The sequence below is a fragment of the Echiichthys vipera genome (assembly GCF_963691815.1).
Source record: "Echiichthys vipera genome assembly, chromosome: 13".
In the NCBI taxonomy this organism is placed as follows: Eukaryota; Metazoa; Chordata; class Actinopteri; order Perciformes; family Trachinidae; genus Echiichthys; species Echiichthys vipera.
Window position 1 is genome coordinate 2,769,988 of NC_139838.1, and position 21,834 is coordinate 2,791,821.

The 21,834-nt window shown below is 40.6% G+C and overlaps 1 protein-coding gene across 1 annotated transcript; it reads left to right on the forward strand.

Moving 5' to 3' along the window:
* Window positions 1–645: 645 nt before the first annotated feature.
* atat1 (alpha tubulin acetyltransferase 1) lies at window positions 646–21,834 on the forward strand (the record flags this gene model as incomplete). Its single annotated transcript, XM_083925052.1, has 13 exons — window positions 646–737; window positions 1,104–1,164; window positions 3,165–3,256; window positions 3,491–3,548; window positions 3,685–3,798; window positions 5,113–5,214; window positions 7,612–7,657; window positions 10,134–10,208; window positions 11,583–11,796; window positions 17,680–17,765; window positions 19,428–19,512; window positions 20,901–21,229; window positions 21,730–21,834. 12 exons carry the CDS (start codon window positions 646–648, stop codon window positions 21,205–21,207), a joined length of 1,332 nt encoding a protein of 443 aa, XP_083781178.1. The 3' UTR covers window positions 21,208–21,229; window positions 21,730–21,834.

Genomic DNA, 21,834 nt, shown 5'->3' on the forward strand with positions numbered 1-21,834 from the left:
CCTGTTAACATTAGTGGTGGCAGTATAGATCCTGGTAGCCGTGGTAGTGAGTGAGAGCTCTACTAGCAAAGTTTCAAATCAAGTCTCCAGCTAGAGAACCCCTTTTACCGTAACACTGGAACAAAATGTTCCCTTAGAATTGTGGTAAAACGATATTATGGACTAAACGTTGGCTTACTGTTTAATTATTGTTCAAAAAGTGTCCAGCTTTGTTCACCAAAGATGTAAGTTAACGTAGTAGTAAAGATGTTCAATAACGTTTTCTAAACCGTCTCTCTGGTATTTATACACCATTACTGTCTTTTATACACATTACGGTTGATGTTGCTAGGGAGTGACTCCATAAAAACACAATGGAGCTGCAGTGATGAAGCAGGTGCCTGTTCTTGGTTCATGTCAGTCTTGTAACTCATACAGAGCATTATTTTTACTGTCACTCAAGCTGACATGCTGTTTTCTTTGGACTGCTAGCAGCTAGCCTACGGTTGTTCCTGCGCTAACGAACCAGCTCTGTGAGATAACAGCCCCGTTTGCTTCCTCGCTAGCTTGCTAAGCACCTGCTTGAGCGCTGCTCCTGGCATTTGCTCTATTTCCTCTGCTAACCTAGATATTATCACTGTCCAGTTAACCTGTCGAAGAGGCATTATGGAGTTTCCTTTTGATATTAACCACATATTCTCCGAGAGGGTCTCCATTTTGGACCAGACCCTGTTTGCAGGTCGTAAATTAGCAGGAAGGTAAGTAGGAATCTGAGTGTCCTTTTCTCTTTGTTGTCAGTTGCTGTGTTAAATTGTACCACACAATTTACAGAACTCCATTCAAAGATGTGGCATTTTAAGCGGACACGCTAAAGTTAAAGTTTTTCTTTCTGTCGTTTTGCTTTGTATGTTGTCATTTGTCAGTCATCAGATGTAAACAGCGTTAACACACAGGCAGACTTTCACATTCATGTCGTATGGACCATCTAGAAGCCTGTGTTGATTGTACTGTGAGGAAGAGGGGAATCATCCACAGGAGGAACGGACTTTACTCTTGGACAATCGGGCTTCATTTAGCCTTTCCTTTTTAAATCATGTCATACTCTATTGTGTTTGTTTTTGAAGGTCAGATCTTCAAGCCCACATAGCCACAGTTATAGATGAACTTGGGAGAGCCTCAGCAAAGGTTAGTCTCTCTAGGTGTGAGAATATGTTTATCGTTGAATATGTTGTTTGTGTATATTTGTGTATTTCAGTAATGTTTGTTTAGGTACTGCATGTGTTATTTTGTAAATTCCTGTGTTTTTTGTGTGTCTATATGTCATGCCATGTTTAGTCACTAAGTGTTTGTATTATTCTGAGATAACTTTGTGTGTCTGTGTGTGCCCATGTCTGTCACTGTGTGTTATGCCTGTGAGTGACTACACTGGAGAACAAATTATAAATACTTGATTTATTCTGAAATACTGTTTTTTTGTAGTGTCCAGTTTAATAGAATATCCTCTGTGTCTATACTAATGCTGTACTAGCATGTTTTTTTTAAATAACCAGGGCACTTCAATAAAAACCTTTATTTAGTGAAAAAATTAAAACAGTGATCAAAATGAGAGAACAGTGTTCATTGTGTCAGAAGAGAAGATTTCAACCATGTTTTTCTATAGGATTCAAAAATGACCAGGAAGTGTAGAGGCCACAGCTTTGAATGACTTCAACACATCTGCGCCCACAGGACATCACTAGTTTCACACTTTGATCTGGGTCCATTCTGACTCAGTCTCTTCCACAGTTCACTAACTGGAGTGGGTTTCTTGGGGTTCTGATCAGCTTTTTTGTGCTGGGCTCACCACGAGGTTGGGCGCAGAGACCCTGTAAACAGTTAAATCAACGTTAGTATTATAACAACCGTTACATAAACTGCCTCTTCACAAACCTGAAGTCATGCTCATAAACCTCCATCATGACATTTTCTTCCCAGATCGTGATACAACTGTAATGTAACGATAGATAGTTCGGAAGAGTTGGACACACAAACAATATGTTTTTCCTCCATCTTTCTAACCGGCTTGATTTCGCTCTCTGGTTGCCTGGGAAACGTAAACTTCACACTCATTGGTTGCACTTTTTCAATGTCAACAGTAAGTTGAACTGATTTGAGCCTTGAGCGCAGTGGCAGAGAGGCAAATCTGAGCGCCGCGCACCGGCCCGCGTAAAGTGTTTTACCGCGTGTCATGTGTAGGGGATTTTAGACATTACTTTGTCACCAAGGATTTTCCAGATATTCTCTGAGGTTTAGAGCTGGACTCTTTTTACAGTGTGACAGGGGGCATTGTCTTGTATAAAAATTGCAGCTGATTAGGAGACAATTGAAGTGAAGGTACTGTTTTGCATGTTGTGTTGTGTTATGTGGATGACTGGCCTTTTTGAGGGACTGAATCTGTGTCCTTGAGTTTCAATCTTCTTGAAATCACAGAGTGTGAACTCCTAACCTCTCTCTGATGGCTGAGAGGGTCATCCCTTTTGGCCTTCATCTGGACAACCTGCTGTCACAGGGTTTCAGTCTCCTTAGAGCAGCTGCCATCTTACAAAGTAACCAGGAGAGCTGCAGATAAATAGGGTGTGTCCAACAATGAAGTCAACTGTCACCAGGTGCAGATTTACACCAATAACTGGGAGGGATCTGAGAGGGTTCTCTAATTGATCACTGTTTTTTTGTCACTAAATAAAGGTTTTTGTTGAAGTGCCTTGGTTATTTAAAAAAAACATGCCAGTACAGCAGTGGTATAGACACAGAGGATATTTTATCAAATTCTGGACGATAAAAAATAACAATATTTCAAGTATTTAAAACTTTACGTGAGACTCTCTGCACTATGCGTTAGTGCAATTGAATACACTACAAAGACAAGACGTGTATATATACATATATATACAGTATATATATATATACATATTCACTTATTTTAAATTTGATGCCTGCAACATACATTTAAAGTTAACAAAACAAAGGATACCCAACTATACTTAATTCCCATCCCTAGTAAAAAGTACTCTTTTTGGGTTCCAAAACGTGTGTGCCATGGCAGCAGTGTATTGAAAAATGTGAAATGATACCCATTCCTTTGTAATAGGACTGTTTGTACACATGTGTAGCAGATGTGTAAAGGTGTTTGTGCTTGCTCTGCTCAGGCCCAACAGCTCCCAGCATCTATAACAAGTGCTTCGAAGCTGCAGTCCCAGAGGCATCAGCTCTACCTGCTGAAGGATGGAGAGAGCAATGGGTACATCTTACATCCTTCCCTCAGCTTACACGCACACGCACACACGCACACGCACACACTGAGTCATACAATGCATGTACTGTAGTGTTGAGACAGCAGCTCACCCAAATGGAAAACTAGGTTGATGCTTGTGTTGTGAAAAGTTATTCAGAGCACAGAGAGTCTTATTCATTGCACCACTCTATACCCTCCTCCTCAACCAAACTCCCTATCCCTCCTTTCCCAAACATACAGAGGACGTGGTGTGGTCATTGGATTTATCAAGGTCGGCTACAAGAAGTTATTTCTGCTTGTGAGTCACCTGTTTTCTTTAACTCAGTCATCTGTAACTTCAGCCCAGCTTTAATTGCACATGCTTCACTGATGTAATGTCTATCTGAACTTGCTACATCAGTTGTTCAGGTATGTTGTTTGTATTTCCTCCACAGGACCGGCAGGGCGCGCACATAGAGGCAGAGCCACTGTGTGTTCTGGATTTCTACATAGCAGAGAACTTGCAGCGACATGGCTACGGGCTGGAGCTGTTTGATTTCATGTTGCAGGTGAAACATTCCTCGATGACCAGAAACCAGAGCCAGTGTAGTGGAAGATGTGATTACATTCACATGTCTAGGTTCTTGAGTTCCAAGCATGGGTAATCTGCAGGCTTGATTGCTTGCTGAGATATATTCTTGTGATGAATAGAGATATGAAGAATGTTATGTTGTGACTGCACAGACCTTTTGCCTGATTGAAGGCTGGGGACAGAAGTATTTCTAACAGTAAATACCAAGCCCCCACAACAGCGACTTCCTGGTTGATCCAATAAGGAAGTGCCAGAAACGTCAGTTCTCAAGTGTCCACTAGGGGCAGGTTTTATAATAGAGCAGTTTCTCATTGACCCCCATGTTAAACAGGCCGATTTCACAACATCATTAAACCTGTTTAAGGCCAGAGACAAAAAAACTTTCTAGTCTGTATGCTTAGGTCATATCTCCATGGCAACATTGAGGGGGGTGAATTTTTTGTGCCTGGCTGGTTTTTATTTTATTGGAGGTTAAAGTTTATGAATAATTAGGGGTGTGGCCTCTTGAGTGACAGCAAGCCGCTGGCCCTCAATTCTACTCGGAGGTAAACGTCTGCCAGATGGACATATCTCCCTCCCCCCAACGTCACATACATGCCCTTTTTTTGGTAAGAGGTAATGAGGCGCAGTCAAAGTATGACAAGATGGTAAGAGTATGTTGGTTATGGTCGCTTTGGAGCTTTTTGCAAGTTACTGAACAGTGCAACCAAAGTATTTCCCTGTGTAAAAACATGGTCCTAAAAGAGAAAAAATATAACTTATCGTTTAGGCCAAAGAACCTTAATGAACAGATTTGAATCAGTTTGTTCAATTTTCCAACATGTGTGTCAAGTACAATGGGCATAAAAAGCTCCCTAAAGCTCCCTGCCCCCTCTGCTGGCTGCGGTGTGGCTGGACTCCACCGTTTCACTCTCAGCATACTACCTGCTTTCTATTTGATTCCTGTCTTGCGTGCATTGAATGTGTCGCGATGGACAGATAACAGCTGATCATGAAGGTGGCATGATTATTTATTTATCATCTAAACAAGACCAGGCCTCTTTTCTTTCCTTCGTCCTCTTCTGACGACCACTTGTAATTGAATTCAGATGTTATCTATAGAAATATGTTCATCTTTTTCATACACTCTAAGATAGATAGTCCAAAGACCTTTAATGGGATTACGATGAGAACACTTGGAGAGGAAAGTGGAGAGATACTTCGGTCAGAGCTAACTAAAATTGAATGATGCCACAGTCCAGATGAGGATCACAATTTGTTGCTGACTGCATGATCTCTTTCTCTTCTGTAGCACAAGAATTTAGAGCCGGTCCTGATGGCTTACGACAGGCCCTCGCCCAAATTTCTGTCTTTCCTGGCAAAGCATTACTGCCTAACACCAAGTGTTCCTCAGGTAAAGTATTTTACTATCACACAATCACTGCATGTATGTTTGTGCTAGGGTTGTCGCGATACTAGAATTTCAAAGTCAGGAAAATACCTGATACTCAATACCATTTTCAATACCACAGGGAGAAAATTACAATCAATAACAACACTTTTAAAAAGTTGCTGGTTGACTTTTCAAACACGTTATTGTGTCATCCTGTTAAATTAACGTCGCTTAACGTTAGACGGACAGTACTAATGATGTTAGCTGCTTAACGTTAACGTCAATGTTTATTATTAGACGCTATAGTCCAGTAATTTTAAGCCAAAATAGACTGATGGCTGTAATTAAAGCAAAAGGTGCCTCCACAAAGTATTACATCTGGGGACTCATCACTTTTAAAACCCTGCTATTCTAGTTTTGCATTTTTTATTCATTTTCAGAAAATTTGAGGGAAAAAAATTCACTTGAATGTTGTATGCCAAAATGTGTAAATCACGCTGGAATATATATTTTTTTATGTATTATCATTTCAGGCTGTTAAACAAAAAAAGTGACTATTTCATAGGCATTGTATATGTTTGCCCATCGTGCCAAGCACCATTCGATGACATCTCAGGACCCTCTGGTTTCTGAATGAATACTGTGAGATGCAGTTCAAAGATCCAAAAGCCAGTACACAACCTTTTAGCTTAAATTCTTTTTGACTACATAGAAGATCACACTAAAGGAATCACAGTGTACACGTGTTTCTTTTAATGACAGCAGTCAGAATAACAACTGAACAATTATTTGAACTGTATATTGAACTAACACAAAACATCGGGACATTTCTTTTTATGACAATTATCCACAAAGTGTGCAACTTAAGTCACTGCAGTCTATCTTTCTGGGCTTCTGGAAGAACGCAGATATTTTTATCTGCTTTTCAGACGGTTGGTGTGAGATTTTTCGTGTGTGTGTGCATGTGTCTCTCTTTCTGCAGATAACTGTGTGTACGTGTGCTTCAGGACAGAACACTGCCACACGATAAAGAGAAGAGGAGAATTGTAAACGTGCAAGCACATAGAGACAGAAATGACATGCTGTCGTGTAAATAAGATAAATAACATGAGGCAATTTACAACCCCAGTTAATATAGAGTTGGGATGTTGTTTAAAACATAATTAAAAACAGAATTCAATGATTTGCAAATCCTTTTCAACCCATATTCAATTGAATGAACAAAGACAAGATATTTAAAGGTTTACTGTGCAGAATGAGCAGAACAGCTCTATCTAGTGTCTCAAGGTCGTAGTCACAACAACAAAACATAATTCCAGCAGTCGGGTTGCCAGGTTTGTTGCTGAGTGTGTTAGAGATCAGCCTGCTCCATGTCAGTGATGCATCATTCAGGGGAACCACTCACCCATTAATTTGACATCAGTATTTAACGTTAGCCCGTCTTCAGCTGGAAGTCTCTCTTTGAGTGCTGTGGAATCCATTAGCTAGCTCTCAACTCAAAAGGATTCTTGTTTCTGTAGCAACAACAGACAGCCCTGGCAACCAGCAACACCCAACGCTATTGACTGCTACAATGGAAACAGAACGGGACAGAAAGTCATTGTCAAGAATATTAATTCAGACTAAATATACTTTTTATGGCAAAGCAATACTTTCATTCTGTACCTCGAAACGCTCCGTGGCTGTATTATTCTTTTTTTAAATATAGCTTTTAATAAAGATTCGACATATTCAACCTTTAACGTTCAAACTGATAAACCATTTTGAGTTTAATGCCTGCAACATGTTCCTAAAAAGCTGGGACAGGAACAACAAAAGACTGGGAAAGTTGAGGAATGCTCCAAAAACACCTGTTGGGAACATTCCATAGGTGAACAGGTTCATCTGAAACAGGCTGATTGGGTATAAAAGGAGCATCCAGACCTGTTATCAGGGCAAAATCCAAAGCCAGTATCTGTGATGGTATGGGGGGGGGGGTGTTAGTGTTAGTGCTAGTGCCCATGGCATTAAAGCTGAAAGGTTCATACAGGTTTTGGAGCAACATGCTGCCATCCAAGCCACGTCTTTTTCAGGGACGTCCCTGCTTATTTCAGCTAGACGATGACAGGACACATTCTGCACTACCAGTTTTCTCAAAGGTCAAGAGTGAACTTAATGATGGTGGATCAAAAAACACAACTGGCATGTACCCTGGGTTCAGCCTCAAAGGATCTTATGGCTTTCCTGTTTTGTGGTTGCTTGTCTTGATCATGTTGATAGCCACGCCTGTACAACAAGCTCAGTGAAGGGTACGCTGCCTAACACATCTAAAAGAACATACTGAATCAGACTGTGTAATAGTCTTACTGTAAAGCAATCATCTGTACCGAAACATTACTGACAGAAACCTTATCTTGCCTTTCTTTTTACTCTTTCCAGGCCAATAACTTTGTGGTGTTTGAGGGCTTCTTCCTCAACAGATCAGGTAACCTTTTGCCTTGTCTGATCCCATTGCTTTGTTTTTGTTGTTGTGTAATTGTTTTTTCTCCTGTGGTAATTTGAGCATTGAGGTTTGGGTGAGTGGGTGGCTGCAAACATGAAACCTTACCAGCCAAACCTGAACAATCAGTGTTCTTGATAATTCTATCTCAACCCTAAATCTTCTTACTAACGCTACTTTCAATGCCATAACAACCAAATAGGAATACTGTGAATTCATATTATCAAGATCAGTTACATGACATTATTTTGCATGCTCCAGCTTTAAATCTTGCTTTTACAAACACAACAAATTCATTTTTTTTGTTGCACGTTTTTATGATACTATCTATCTTAGATGCAAAAACTGCCCCTCATTAGAGTCTTTAAGTCTAAAAAAAGGGCACTCCACCCAAGAGTGCTGATCTGCTTTTATTCCACTTCCAAAATCTTTTGTTTCACTAAACTCTCCCAGGCTCGCCCTCCTCTCCTCTGACGGATCAGGGGATGTACGGCTTTTTGTAAGGACTTTTATATCTCCTTTCTTTTCCCATCTGTTCCCAGCATATTGTCCCCCTTCCTTTGTCCCATAATAAGGTCCATATTACAGTATACTCTATGTATGTTGCTCCTGGTCTTTTATTTTCTCCCTCATAATTTCCCCACCCCTTTCACTTCCTCTTTCCCGTCACTTTTATAAACCTACCTATACAGGTACAATATATGTCATGAGTCATGCTACGTATCATGCCATATATTGAACACAGAGAGCCACAACCTGTAGACTACCTCAGACCCCCACAGACCTGTTTCTTGACCTTCCAGTGTCTGTAAATGTCTTTCAGTTTGTTTAAAGCAGTTAATTATACTAGCTTCCTTCTAAAGCATAGCAAACAACAGGCAGTATAGATCAGGGGACCGAAGGTAGAATAAAGACATCAGGGATGAATGAAAAAGCCTTAAACTAGTCTGATCTGATCACCCTGGCTTAATCGGTTGCACGTACGCCAAGCCAGGATGAGAAGCAGCGGCTATGTCAAGCCAGGTGTAAGTAATTCTGTTGCGCGTTCACAGATTCCAAAGGAAGACTGTGAGGTCGAGCACAGATTCACTGATGCAGACACGGAAAAGACACGTGCAGCTTTCTTCTCTGCTTCCAAACAGCAAGAACTAACGCAAACCTATGAGGAAGTGAAGCATGTCGTTAGGAAACAGAAAGGATTGACAGATTGATAGCTCTTTTGCGGAAATTTGGCCGCTATTATTAAACAACGAGAAAAGAGCTGACAGGCAATATCAGACCGACTGAACAAGTAAGGGTTCAAAAATATACACCTGTCATTTGTATCCATACTCAAAGATAAAGAGGAGAGTAAGTAAGTTTACTGTACTGTTGGTTTCTTTTTATCAAGATGTATGGAGTTGATGGTTTTGTTGGAGCACACAAAATGTATCATATGAACAACGCTTTGACACCAAGTCAAGACGCATGTTAGTCATATAGTAAAGTTTAGCCTGCTGTCTGTGTGGTCAGTCATACTTTGGATCTTATCTCCTGAGTTCCTGTTACAAGATTGCCTTGTTTCGAGAGCACCGGACAGCTCTTCAACCTTTTGTGAAGCGTGTATAAGGGCCAAAATACATCCTACAGGTCAAAACTACATAGAACTTGGGCAGCCGGTGGCACAGTGCTTAGAGCACGTGGAGCCACTGGCCCCATGTAAAAAGGCTGAAGGTCCTTGAGGCAGCAGTCGCAGGTTCAACTCCGATCTGCGGCCCTTTGCTGCATGTCTCCACCTCTCTCTCTTGCCCTAGAAATAATGTTAAAAGAAAAGAAAACTACATATAAACTGTGTAAAAAACGATGAGGTCTATTTAGATAATTTAGATAAATACCTCATTGTACCAGAGGATAATGTGAGGCAGCATTTGGAAAAGATGATTTAAACACAATCCTTTATTTTTTACAATTTTTTTAAAGATTATTTTTTTTTGCCGTTTTTAAGCCAGGAAATGGGGTGCCAATGCCTCGAGGACCTTCAGCCTCTTTATATGGGGTGACTGCTCTAACCACTGTGCCACCAGCCGCCCCTAAACACATCTTTAGGCTAAAAATCTATTTAAAAGAATTTGAATATTGGATTTGAAGAAAAACTATTTTACATTGCAGGAATAAAAGATTGCAATTTGTTTAGCTTTTGAGAGATGGGTCTGTGTGTCCAAGTTTTGGTAAACATTTTGCTCATGTTCATAAATCTGCTCTGTGGTTGTTCGGATCTCAGGACAAATGTGGGAATTATGTCTCAGGATGGATCCTGCCAGTATTCCAGCCTTCACCACAACAAGATCATTTCACAGTACTGGCAAAGGAAATGCTGTTAAAATGTAGCTAGTGAAGAAAGTGTGTAGGGCTGTATTGCAGGGGGAGGGAGGGAGATCCCATCATGTTGTGTTTTTGACCCAGAGTGTGTTCTCCTCCACAGCGGCCCAGTTGAGAAAGGTTCCCCTAAAAAAGCCAGATGGAGAGATCAAACCCTACTCTTTAATGGAGAGAGAAGGTAAACAGTCATTTCAGTTGGCCACAGACATAAATATCATGGGGTTTGTAAAGTGTTTCTCAGCTGCGCTGACTGGTGAGGACTGTGAACAATGATGTGTAGGCGATAGATGTATATATGAAACCCTAACATTAGGGGCAGCCGGTGGCACAGTGATTAGAGCGGCCACCCCATATAAAGAGGCTGAAGGTCCTCGAGGCAGCGGCCGCAGGTTTGACTCCGACCTGCGGTCCTTTCTCTCAGTCCATGGAGTGAATGCTCGGCCTATATTGACTCTGGTTTTTGCCCGTCTCCGCTCACTCAGCTGCTGGGACAAATAACGTCCCCTTCACTGAGGCTCCAAAGCAGCTGCAGGATTGGCAAACTCCATTTCAGTCTACAGTAGCTGCTCCCAACAACAGACAACCCTGGCAATCAGCAACACTATTGGCTGCTACAATGGAAACACAACAAGACAGAAAGTCATTGTCAAACCGCAAAAAAAATTTAAATATTAATTCAGACAAAAACATTTTTTTTATTGAAAATCCTTACTTTTATTCTGTACCCCTCAAAACGCCCTGTGGGTGTATTATTTTTAAAAGAATATAGTTTTTAATAAAGATTCTACAGATTCAACCTTTAATAAAGAACATTTTTTTCATGTTTGTATTTGATGAGTTGAGTTCTATTAAGCCTTCTACCATGAGATGAGAACGGCTCTGTTATCTTTAGGCCTAGTTGCTCTGCCTCTGATCCTGTTGTGTCATATTGATAGAAAAGTGAATTATATTTCCATACCCTGAGTTAGCCATCTCAAAATAAGATTATATTACATATGAAGGAAAGCATAAAAACATTTGTGTGTCTCACAAACAAAAACTCATTCATGTTCATGTTCTAAAAACAATAATGACTTGCTTAGTTCCTAATTGGGTTCAGAAATGTTAATAGTAAGAAGACGGGTGATGAACTTCATATATTGCAACAGGAAATAATAGTGTATATCACTGTGTCGATATTTTGTCCCATCCCTATTCAAACATCCAGATCAGTTTACTGTCTGAGTCTGAAAACATTACCCCTATGGTGTCATCAGGGGGAGTATTTAACAGGGATGGAGGGTTTAACTGAAGACATAGTGAAGATAATGGGAAGTGTAGGTCCAGTGTTCTCAGAGAGTGTTGAGACTAAAAATAAGAAGAGCTCAGCCTCAGTGCACTAGTACAGTACTGGACTAATCTTTTATAAGTCAGCAATGACCTTTAAAGATAGTTTTAAAACAAATCTCATCAGTTGTTACTGTGATATTTGTCACTTTCCTCATCGGTTTACACAAACACCTCTTTCAAGTTTGCATATATACACTTTATATCAAATTATTTCCCTGTTCAGTGGTGCGTCAGGAACAGCGGACTCGTCCTTGGCCGTTTGCTCCTCCTCACTCCCCCCAGCGGTCGGTATCCTCCCAGTGCTCCCACTCCCTCAGCGTGGGATCCTCCCCCAGCAGGGTGCCCCCACGACCCGGCCCAGCTTCTGCCCTTGGGGGCAACAGGGACCAGAGCCCACAGTCCCCTCTCATCGAGCAGTGCAGGGCAAGACGCAGCAGGTAAGAAGCAACACACATCCAGTCCTTGTGATCACAGTACAGTAGTACTCACCGGATATAGAATACCTTTGGCTGCCTCTTTCAGACTGCTTTCTCCTCTCCTTCTGCTATCTCCACCATCTGATTTTCAAAAGGCTCTGTGGCTGCATCTGGGGCTCAACGCTGCCCAGAACGATTGTGAATGATTTAAAGAAATACAAAGAAGCCAGAAAGTTTTTTTTTTTTTTTTTATCCCTGTACCAGATTGATAAGCGGTGCAGCCAGGCTTTTCTGGATAGGTCATCTTTTCCAAAAACATCTCACTGATTTAACTGCAGGATTGAACTGTGAGTCTGCTGGGATCTGTCAGAGTCGTTATATCTGCCTTAAGGCCTTTCCACACCGGACATGTGGGGTTTTTTTGTGCAATTAGTTTGCGTGCAAAAATATTTTTTCATGAGTACTTTAACAAAGAACGAGAATATTGTTCAGCGATAAAGCACCGTTATTTTATGCGGGACAATTTTTCTGAGATTTCACACTGTGAAATACAGCTGTGAGGATGATGAAACAATAATACAGACAGTATTCTTCCAGGCAGATGTGTTTTCACGGCAGGATCAGTAATATGCAATTTGTAGATAGCCTTAAAATTTTATTGTTTTAATGTTTCAAGTTTCCTGTGGCCTCATTTATAAAACTGTGCGTAGAATCCTTCCCAAAACATTGCATTCGCACAAAACCATGAAAGCAGTTTTGCAAATGAGATTTGTAAAACTGTATGGTTCACATTTGCACCAATCGTTCCTTTATAAATACCGATGAATTCACACCTGTGGTGAGATGATCTCCGCCTAGTGTCATCCGACTTTTCCTCCCACTATCTTCCATAAATGGCATATGCTAAATAGCTCATGAATATGGACACTATCTTAATGAGGACGTTGCATTGAAGGAAAATGACATAGAAGAAGGCGGAAAAAGAAAGGTTCTTTTAGAGGGAGATGGAGGGGTTTTACGAAGGTAGAGCACCGCAAAAAGGTGTTGTTTGGACGCCTCAGTAGAGACATTTCAAATAAATATTAACAGAGCGAGTGTCAACATGTCACTGCAGCTGTGAATCAAGTTAACTCCACCACTCTTACACTACCGTTCAAAAGTTTGGGGTCACCCAGGAAATTTTGTGTTTTCCATGAAAAGTCACACTTATTTACCACCATGAGTTGTAAAATGAATAGAAAATATAGTCAAGACATTGACAAGGTTAGAAATAATGATTTTTATTTGAAATAAAAAATTTTTTCCTTCAAACTTTGCTTTCGTCAAAGAATCCTCCATTTGCAGCAATTACAGCATTGCAGACCTTGGGCATTCTAGCTGTTCATTTGTTGAGGTAATCAGGAGAAATTTCACCCCATGCTTCTAGAAGCCCCTCCCACAAGTTGGATTGGCTGGATGGGCACTTCTGTTGTAGGAAGAAATTGGCTCCAATCACGCGCTGTCCACAGGGTATGGCATGGCGTTTCAAAATGGAGTGATAGCCTTCCTTATTCAGAATCCCTTTAACCCTGAACAAATCTCCCACCTTACCAGCACCAAAGCAACCCCAGACCATCACGTTACCCCCACCATGCTTGACAGATGGCGTCAGGCACTCTTCCAGCATCTTTTCAGTTGTTCTGCATCTCACAAATGTTCTTCTGTGTGATCCAAACACCTCAAACTTCGATTCGTCCGTCCATAACACTTTTTTCCAATCTTCCTCTGTCCAATGTCTGTGTTCTTTTGCCCATATTAATCTTTTTCTTTTATTGGCCAGTCTCAGATATGACTTTTTCTTTGCCACTCTGCCTCTTCACTGTAGATGTTGACACTGGCGTTTTGCGGGTACTATTTAATGAAGCTGCCAGTTGAGGACCTGTGAGGCGTCTATTTCTCAAACTAGAGACTCTAATGTACTTTTCTTCTTGCCGAGTTGTGCAGCAGGGCCCCCCACTTCTCTTTCTACTCTGGTTAGAGCCTGTTGTGCTGTTCTCTGAAGGGAGTAGCACAAACCGTTGTAGGAAATCTTCAGTTTCTTGGCAATTTCTCGCTTGGAATAGCCTTCATTTCTAAGAACAAGAATAGATTGTCGAGTTTCACATGAAAGTTCTCTTTTTCTGGCCATTTTGAGCGTTTAATCGTCCCCACAAATGTGATGCTCCAGATACTCAACTAGCCCAAAGGAAGGTCAGTTTTATAGCTTCTCTAACCAGCTAAACTGTTTTCAGCTGTGCTAACATAATTGCACAAGGATTTTCTAATCATCCATTAGCCTTCTGACCCAATGAGCAAACACATTGTACCATTAGAACACTGGAGTGATAGTTGCTGGAAATGGGCCTCTATACACCTATGTAGATATTGCACCAAAAAACAGACATTTGCATCTAGAATAGTGATTTACCACATTAGCAATGTATAGATTAGTTTAAACTTAGGTTAGTTTAAAGCACTGTTTAAAAAAACAGTGCTTTTCTTTCAAAAATAAGGAAATTTCTAAGTGACCCCAAACTTTGAACGGTAGTGTATGTGTAAGGAAGTTTAGCATATTCATGTATAAAATATCAAGGGCTATTTAAAAACTGTGAATAATATGACAGGTCTTAATGTGTTTATATGTATGAAGTGATAAAAAATAAATAAAGGATGATATTTAAAAACTATAAATATTATGTCAGGTCTTAATGTGTTTATATGTATGAAGAGAGAGAAGAAATAAAGGATGATATTAAAAAGTGCGAATAATATGGCAGGTCTTAATGTCTTTAAATGTATGAAGTGAAGAGCATTGTTTGTGACACTGAGATCCACATATCAGTCCTTTCTTTCTCACTAGGGTCAAATTTGAATGAAAACACATTAATGTGATCATTTTCTAAATTTGAAAAAGGATTGTATCTAACAAAATGTACCTTTTCAATTCATAACTTTACACAAAACTTTTTCACATCCTTGGCCAAATGTACACAGCTGCCGACGTATGCAGTTATTAAATTCAATTAAATATGTTATTAAAAACATGTAGACTTGATAATTAATTCAAACTGCATCTTAACTGCGTGCCAACAGTAAAGTCCTATATTAGTATAGCGTATCCACAACTACCACTAGGCTTTTATACAGTGTGAAATACATTTGCTGCCAATTATTTGAGTTAATGTGTGTTTTTTTTCTGTTGACTCTTCTGTATTTGTAACTGTATTTCATGGTGTTTCCATCAAGTGTCGCTGATTCCTGAGTCAAAAGAACTTCGCTGCAGCTCTACTCACGGGTGATAATCGTCGTAGGAATACGCACGCTTCTCCACAAATAATTTATCTATAAAAAACAAAGTTTGCCAACGCACATTTTAGCGCACATTTCACCTTGCTTGTTTACGCAAGGTTTTTGTGCGCAGCAAGCTTTATAAATAAGGCCCCTGGTCATTCTCTCCATTTACAATGGGTGCAAAGTTGTGGTTCTTTAGTGTTACAGTGTACACAATAATAACAGATACTATCATTTAAAGACAAAAAACAAGTACCACAACAGTAAGTTGTATGCAGTATTAAGCTGAGGTTTTTAATCCTTGACCAAAGTATTTGACTGATTAGAAATGGTGCTGGATGAAAAGTCAGAGGACATGAAAGAATAGAATTTTTTGAAATAGTTTTAAAAATATTTCAGTCTGGAACAAAGTGTTTGACAGACCAATTTTATTATCCCTTGAACCAAACCACTATCCGGGCTAAAAGCATGGGTGGAGTATAATCAGCACATACATTCGACATAATTTAAATCTCTGTTTAACAAACAGAACTATAATTGGTGAAAAAGACAAGCAGTCCCTACCAACAGTTGAACTGCATTCGAAGACACTTAAAGACACTGCTCAGTCATCATCAGCATAAAATGCTTCGCCCGACTTTTTTTTTCTCCAAACACTTCTCTAAAATGATATCGGTGATTGTTGTATGATTCACATTCTAGTCCCTATTATTCTCCCAACAGGAAATGACACCTAAGTGTTTTTGTTATTGTACATCCGTGTTGATACTTAAAGACACTGAAATAAGGCAGAAAATGACTTATTAAAGACACTGCTCAGTATACAGCATGATGTTCACTGAGTAAGATCTGGTCCCATTTAACTCAGTGTCACAGAGTCACATAGATCATAAAGCAGGGAATGTTTTAGGACGGGGCTACACCTGTCAATCAAGATTTAGACTAAGCCTTGTACATCCAAGGCACTGTGTATGCTATGCAGTATTCTAATAGCAGTTGACAGTGTGAAGTGTTGTGCTCAGAAGTCTGCAGAATAGCTTCCAGCATGCAGGAGGCCATGTGGTGTCACTGCCAGGTCTGCTGGGCTTGGCACATGGATAATACATTCCTCTCATTAGTCACTTATTGTGTCGAGCACAAAGGGGCAGCCCTCACTCTCTCCTGCTTATTAGTTCAGCTCCACCACGGCTTTCTAAACACTGCCTCTTTCTCTCTTTTTCCTTTCCCCTTCATTTTTTTGTTCTCCCATTCCACCCCATTTATCTTCTTTTACACACTGATGTACTGTCTCCTCTTTTCACTGTCACCATCGTCTGGTAATACTTCAACAGTTCCCTTAATAGATCTCATCTGGGCTTCCATTGACCAGCCTCTAACTGGCACCGTTGCCTCGTCCCTTTAAAGAACTGGCTGGGATGTTTTTGCTTGATAGTCTTTCTGTGACATGGAGGGTGTTAACTTGAGCACTATTGTCCTCGTTTTGAGTCTTGTACACACCAGGGCTGTTTTTTCATGCAATTCATTTGCACATAGTTTTGCCGAATTAAATTTTTTGACCCTTTGCACCACAAATACATCATGATGATTATAAAACAACAACATGGAGGCTCAATAGTCCGATTTAAGACTGTAAACGGCCTAAAGTTTTCTAAGGCAGCACATACCACTGCCCCTCCCTCCGTTCTTGGCTTTCACAATAAAAGCCCTGATTCAGATGTCCTTCCTCCGTAGAGCTGGGTCTGTTCCACGTTCCTGCCTGTAAAAGAGAAGGTTTTCATAAAGTCATATAGTCATAGAGTATGGTCTTTACCTTCTCCATGTATAAAGTGTCCTGAGATAAATTTTGTTATGAGGCTCTATTTTCTGTAATAACAAAGAGAATTTCCAGAAACCTGGATAAGGTGTGCCACAGTGTCCTGGTTTCTACTCTAGGTAGCAGATACAGGTTATTCATAACCGGGATAAGCTGTTCACATGCACAAAACGTACACAGGACATTCCAAAAACCTGGTCACATCCAGGACAATAGTGCACATGTGAACAAACTCATGAAGCGGCCTCTTTTGTTTGAATGATTTTTGACTAAACTAAAGGAAGGACTGGCTCCCTTGGGCCTTTTTGACCAGTTGTTATCTACCCAGCGGAAGGGGACACATTGGCTTTGTCTGACCTGTTTGCCTTTTTGTAGAACCCATTAAACTATCTGCCACAGAACTCCATGTGTGAGAGTGCCTTTTGGTGTAGAACTGACACACACACAAACACACACACACAAATTAATTAGTATTAACCAAGCAAACAGCAAGATAAAACTACACTTTTTTTTCCCCCATTTTGTTGATTTTATCGCTACACCATTTATGCATGTTTACCCTCAATAATGGTTTGTTATATTTTGGTTTTACTCCGTTTTGTAATTCTGTTATTTTTTTCCTTTTGTTCCCCTTTTTTTCTTTGTGTTGGCTTTCCCAACTGTCTGTCGACTGGCACTTCCATCCCCTTTTGTACTCATGTCCTCTCTCTTTTTTACCCTGCTCTGTATGTTTTCCAATTCCTTTTCATCCTTCTTGCTTGCTGTTACCATTTCTCTGGTAGCCAACAGGGTCTAGTTGCCAGATGCAGCCTGTACAGTCGACACATGGACAGCAGAGCCGTTGGAATGCTGGACAGACCCTTGCCAGGTAAGGTTGAGTGAGGATGTTAATGGCAGTTAAAAACCTTGTTGGAAGTGATACTGGCCATGTCAGTCACATTGCTAATGTTTTACACTGGTCACCATGTTTTAATATTACATGGTCAAAATGCTGAATGAGCCTTTCCATGTTCCATTTCCATGCCCAGATTAAAACCTGTCACATAATTGCATGGAATAGGTCCAGATGACAATTTATTACTACTTTATTACAAGAGTTCTGAACACAATTTATTAACAACTTTTCTCTCACAATAAAAGCATTATCTGAATTTTACCTGATGAACGTCTGAGGACCAAAACATTATTAAGAAGGTAAACAGATGATGGACAGGTCATGGTCCTCGTCAGGTGTGGTTAAAAGCTTGTAGTTGCGGTTGAAAGTGTGTGGAAACTGAACTAAAATCATTCCACTAGACTATTTTTGTAGCATTACAAAATATAGAAGACCGTATCAAATCTATTCAACAGCTGTTTGTGTTTATAGTCAAACAAATGTTTTTGGCAGTCTATCCTCAGCACTTTAGAGCGAGTATTGTCACATGAGACAGACATTAAAGAGATACTAAGCTGATTTAAATCCAGCTGTGTGTCATGGCAGAGTTTTCAGCTCACCTCCAGCGATACGCGCCGCAGGGATTTCCATCGTGTAGAGAAGCCAAACATCATTCATCTACACACACTGCCCACATTGCCATGACACAGAGCTGGGTTAAAATCAGAAAAATATCCTTTTAAGCTGTCTGAAAAACAAGGTTTCATATTTTTCTGTTAAAAGTTCTGTTCAAAATCATCCCATGGTCTTTTTTTGGCAATTCCAAACATTCAAGACAGTTTTTTTCGTGTAACAACAGAAATCTGCTAGAGCTGAAAATAACACCAAACCTCTGCAGCAGCATGCGAAGAGTCCCCACACAGAAAACAAAGCACCAACGGGCTCCCTCCTTTGGGATTGACTTTTTATCCAGTTGAATAGACTTTACTATGAGAGGAGCTGGTACAGGGGTCAGTAGGTTAGTCTTTAAAACATTCTTTTAATAAACTCTGGCTTCACTAACTACGCTGTTGCTTCTTTGTTTTCTGTGTAGGGACTCTTCTCATGCTGCTGCAGAGGTTTGCTGTTATTTTGAGCAGTAGTTTACAAAAAGTTAGTGCTCACTGATAGAAATAAACACATTTTGTTGTTTAAACCCATTGTTGGATCTATTCATTGATAAAGTCATATAATAATTCATTCCAATTAATTAATTACAAAGTCTCTAATTAATTAGATTAATTTTTTAACAAAAACTGTCTTGATGGATTATTTGATGAGTGAATTTGCTGAAAAAGACCATGGGATGATTTTACACCGGAATTACACTTTGATTAGAAGATCCATTCATTTCAGTATCTATTTAATGAGCTATGCTGATCCGATATTGATACAGTATACACGTGTATATGTGAGATATACATTATATACTAACCTGGGTTTCAGTGGAAACATTTTACCAACGTGAACAAGTGCTTTGGTGGAAAAGTTCAAATGTAGACGCTGAATGTTGCTCTTGTCCTAGGAATACAGAGACATTAAAACCACCCTGAATTATTTCCTAACTAGAGTCAGGTGCAGTTCATCCTCATATGGTAGTACCTTGTGCCTCCTCAGGTCTGAGAGCAGTTGGGAATCAATCATACGCACTGGGACACACAGACACACACAGGTTGGCCAGTATTCACACACCACAAAGCAGGTATTTACACTACTGCACTAGACACTTGTGTCACTTAACAAACATGATTGACCAAAATGAGGTTCATGGACTCCCCCTATGTGCACACGTCTGTGGCTAAAACACATCATACACCGTGAGAAAAGACTGAGCCTAGAGAGGTGGTTTGGGTAAGTGTAGGTTGTAGAGGCTGCAGAGGAGGTGACTCTCACACCTCCTGAATTTCAGCGTGTCATGAAGCCCTGCACAACAAACTGATCTTTCTATTCAAGTTTCTGTGGAACAGAAAAGAAAAAATGTGTCCAAGTTCATTACCAGTGTGAAACGATCAGCCACATGAACGCACATGTTACAACCTTCAAATGACACGTTTCCCTTTTTATGACAAAACACTGATATTATGCTCGACACAAAAAGGATAAGTTATCTGTTTTCAGCTGGACACATCTTAAATATTGAGGTGGCAGAGCAGAGAAATCACATAAAAGTCATTTCATATGGTCATACAGAGAGTTCTTCTGATACCAGTATCAGAAATGGGTCTGATACTATAATGCTGGTGTTGGTGTGGCCAACTACACAACTGTAGGCACTGTTAAGACACCACCTAAATTATCCCCTAAAAACAACTTTAAAGTTGTTAATTTATGTTCTTTTTCCGTTATCGTATGACTGACTGTAACGCTAGATAATAAAAGTGAGTTCTATAGCCTTCATTTTCTGTATGTATTTCTGTTTCACAAACCTGAGCCAGACCATACAACAATTGGTGTTTTTCTAACACAGACTACAGACATTCCTGTTCTTGCGTGGGCTCTTGATTTAAAAAGCCTTCGAGCCTGAGGAGTGGCTGTAAAACGGTGGATCATAGATATGTCTCCACTTCCGCCCACTGTACAAAAGTGAAGCCCAAGTAGTGGATACAGGCAACGCCGTGTCGTCATTTGACAATCAGTCAGAGCAGTAGTGACTGGGCAGTGTAGTCACATTACCTTCTGTTTAAATCCACAACTTCTGCTAATGGGAAACCAAAAAAGAGTGAGTAAAGCCAAGGCGCACTGTGCAGTTGAAAAATGCAATATGATAGCAATCCCATATCCATACAGGGTAAGTAGTATACAGCTGTTACAAAATAATAAGAATTATAAACTGTAATCAGTATCAGCCAATATGCAAATCCAGGTATCAGAATGGTATCAGGAAAGAAAAACTGGTATCAGAATCTCTCTGGCCATTTGGGTCCCTTTGGAAGACAGACATGACCTCATGTGTTCTTAAGTGTGTGTTCCAGTCACATATGTCTGCACATAGGGTGATTAATCAGTACATTTCATCTAAATTTCTGATCTTCATCCTTGTCCTTGCTTCCTTCCTTCCACTGACCCTGTACTGCCCCCCCCTTCACCCAGGTCACAGCCTCTCTCACTTCCACCTCTGTCTGCGTCCAAGAAGGACGGCATCTACAGCCAGACCTCCTTAGACCACACAGAGACACACCTGGAGTCAGATGCTAAAGGCTGCTGGGCTGAAGAGGAGTTCAGGGTGTCAGACAGTCGACAGCATCCAGCACAAGGCACGTCGTTCAACCAGACGCTCGTGCTGGAGAAGCAGAGCGACAGAAGCAGACGAGGCTGGTCGTGGACTGTAGGAGAGAACTGCTACACGGCCCAGTGGGTGAAGCAGAAGCAGGAACACAGGAGTACCCGGCCCTGGTGATCGGGAACCGCTTCTTGTCAATGTGAAGACATTATTTAAATGTTGTTTAAAAAAGGATTCCTTAGACAATTCTGGAGCCATTCAGTGTTTTCAGAACATTCATAGCATAAATTCAGTGTGACCTTCAGATGTGTTCAGTAGCATCGGTGCACATTTGTTGCTGAGAGCTTTAACTTTCTGACTTCACCTCAGGACTCAAACTCAATACTGGATCTTTCGAGGTTAGAGCAGGGGTTGTAATGGAGTTGGTCAGTTGGTTTCCAAGAGGAGTCATTTAAAGTCCATTTCAGGCCAGAGATTTGCAACGAGACAAATTAAATTGTCTTTGTAGTGTATTCTGTAGTGTTTGAATCCCAGCTGGGGCCCTTCTGAGTGGAGTTTGCATGTTCTCCCCGTGTCTGTGTGGGCTCTCTCTGGGTTCTTCCTCCCAAAGTCCAAAGACATGCAAGTGTTAGGTTCAGTGATGACTCTAAATTGCCCATGAGTGTGAATGGTTGTTTGTCTCTATGTGCCCTGTGATAGACTGGTGTCCTGTCCATGGTGTACCCCGCCTCACGCCAGCTGGGATCTGCTCCAGCCCCCCCGCGACCCTGATAGGGATGAGAGGTTGAAGATGATGGATGGACA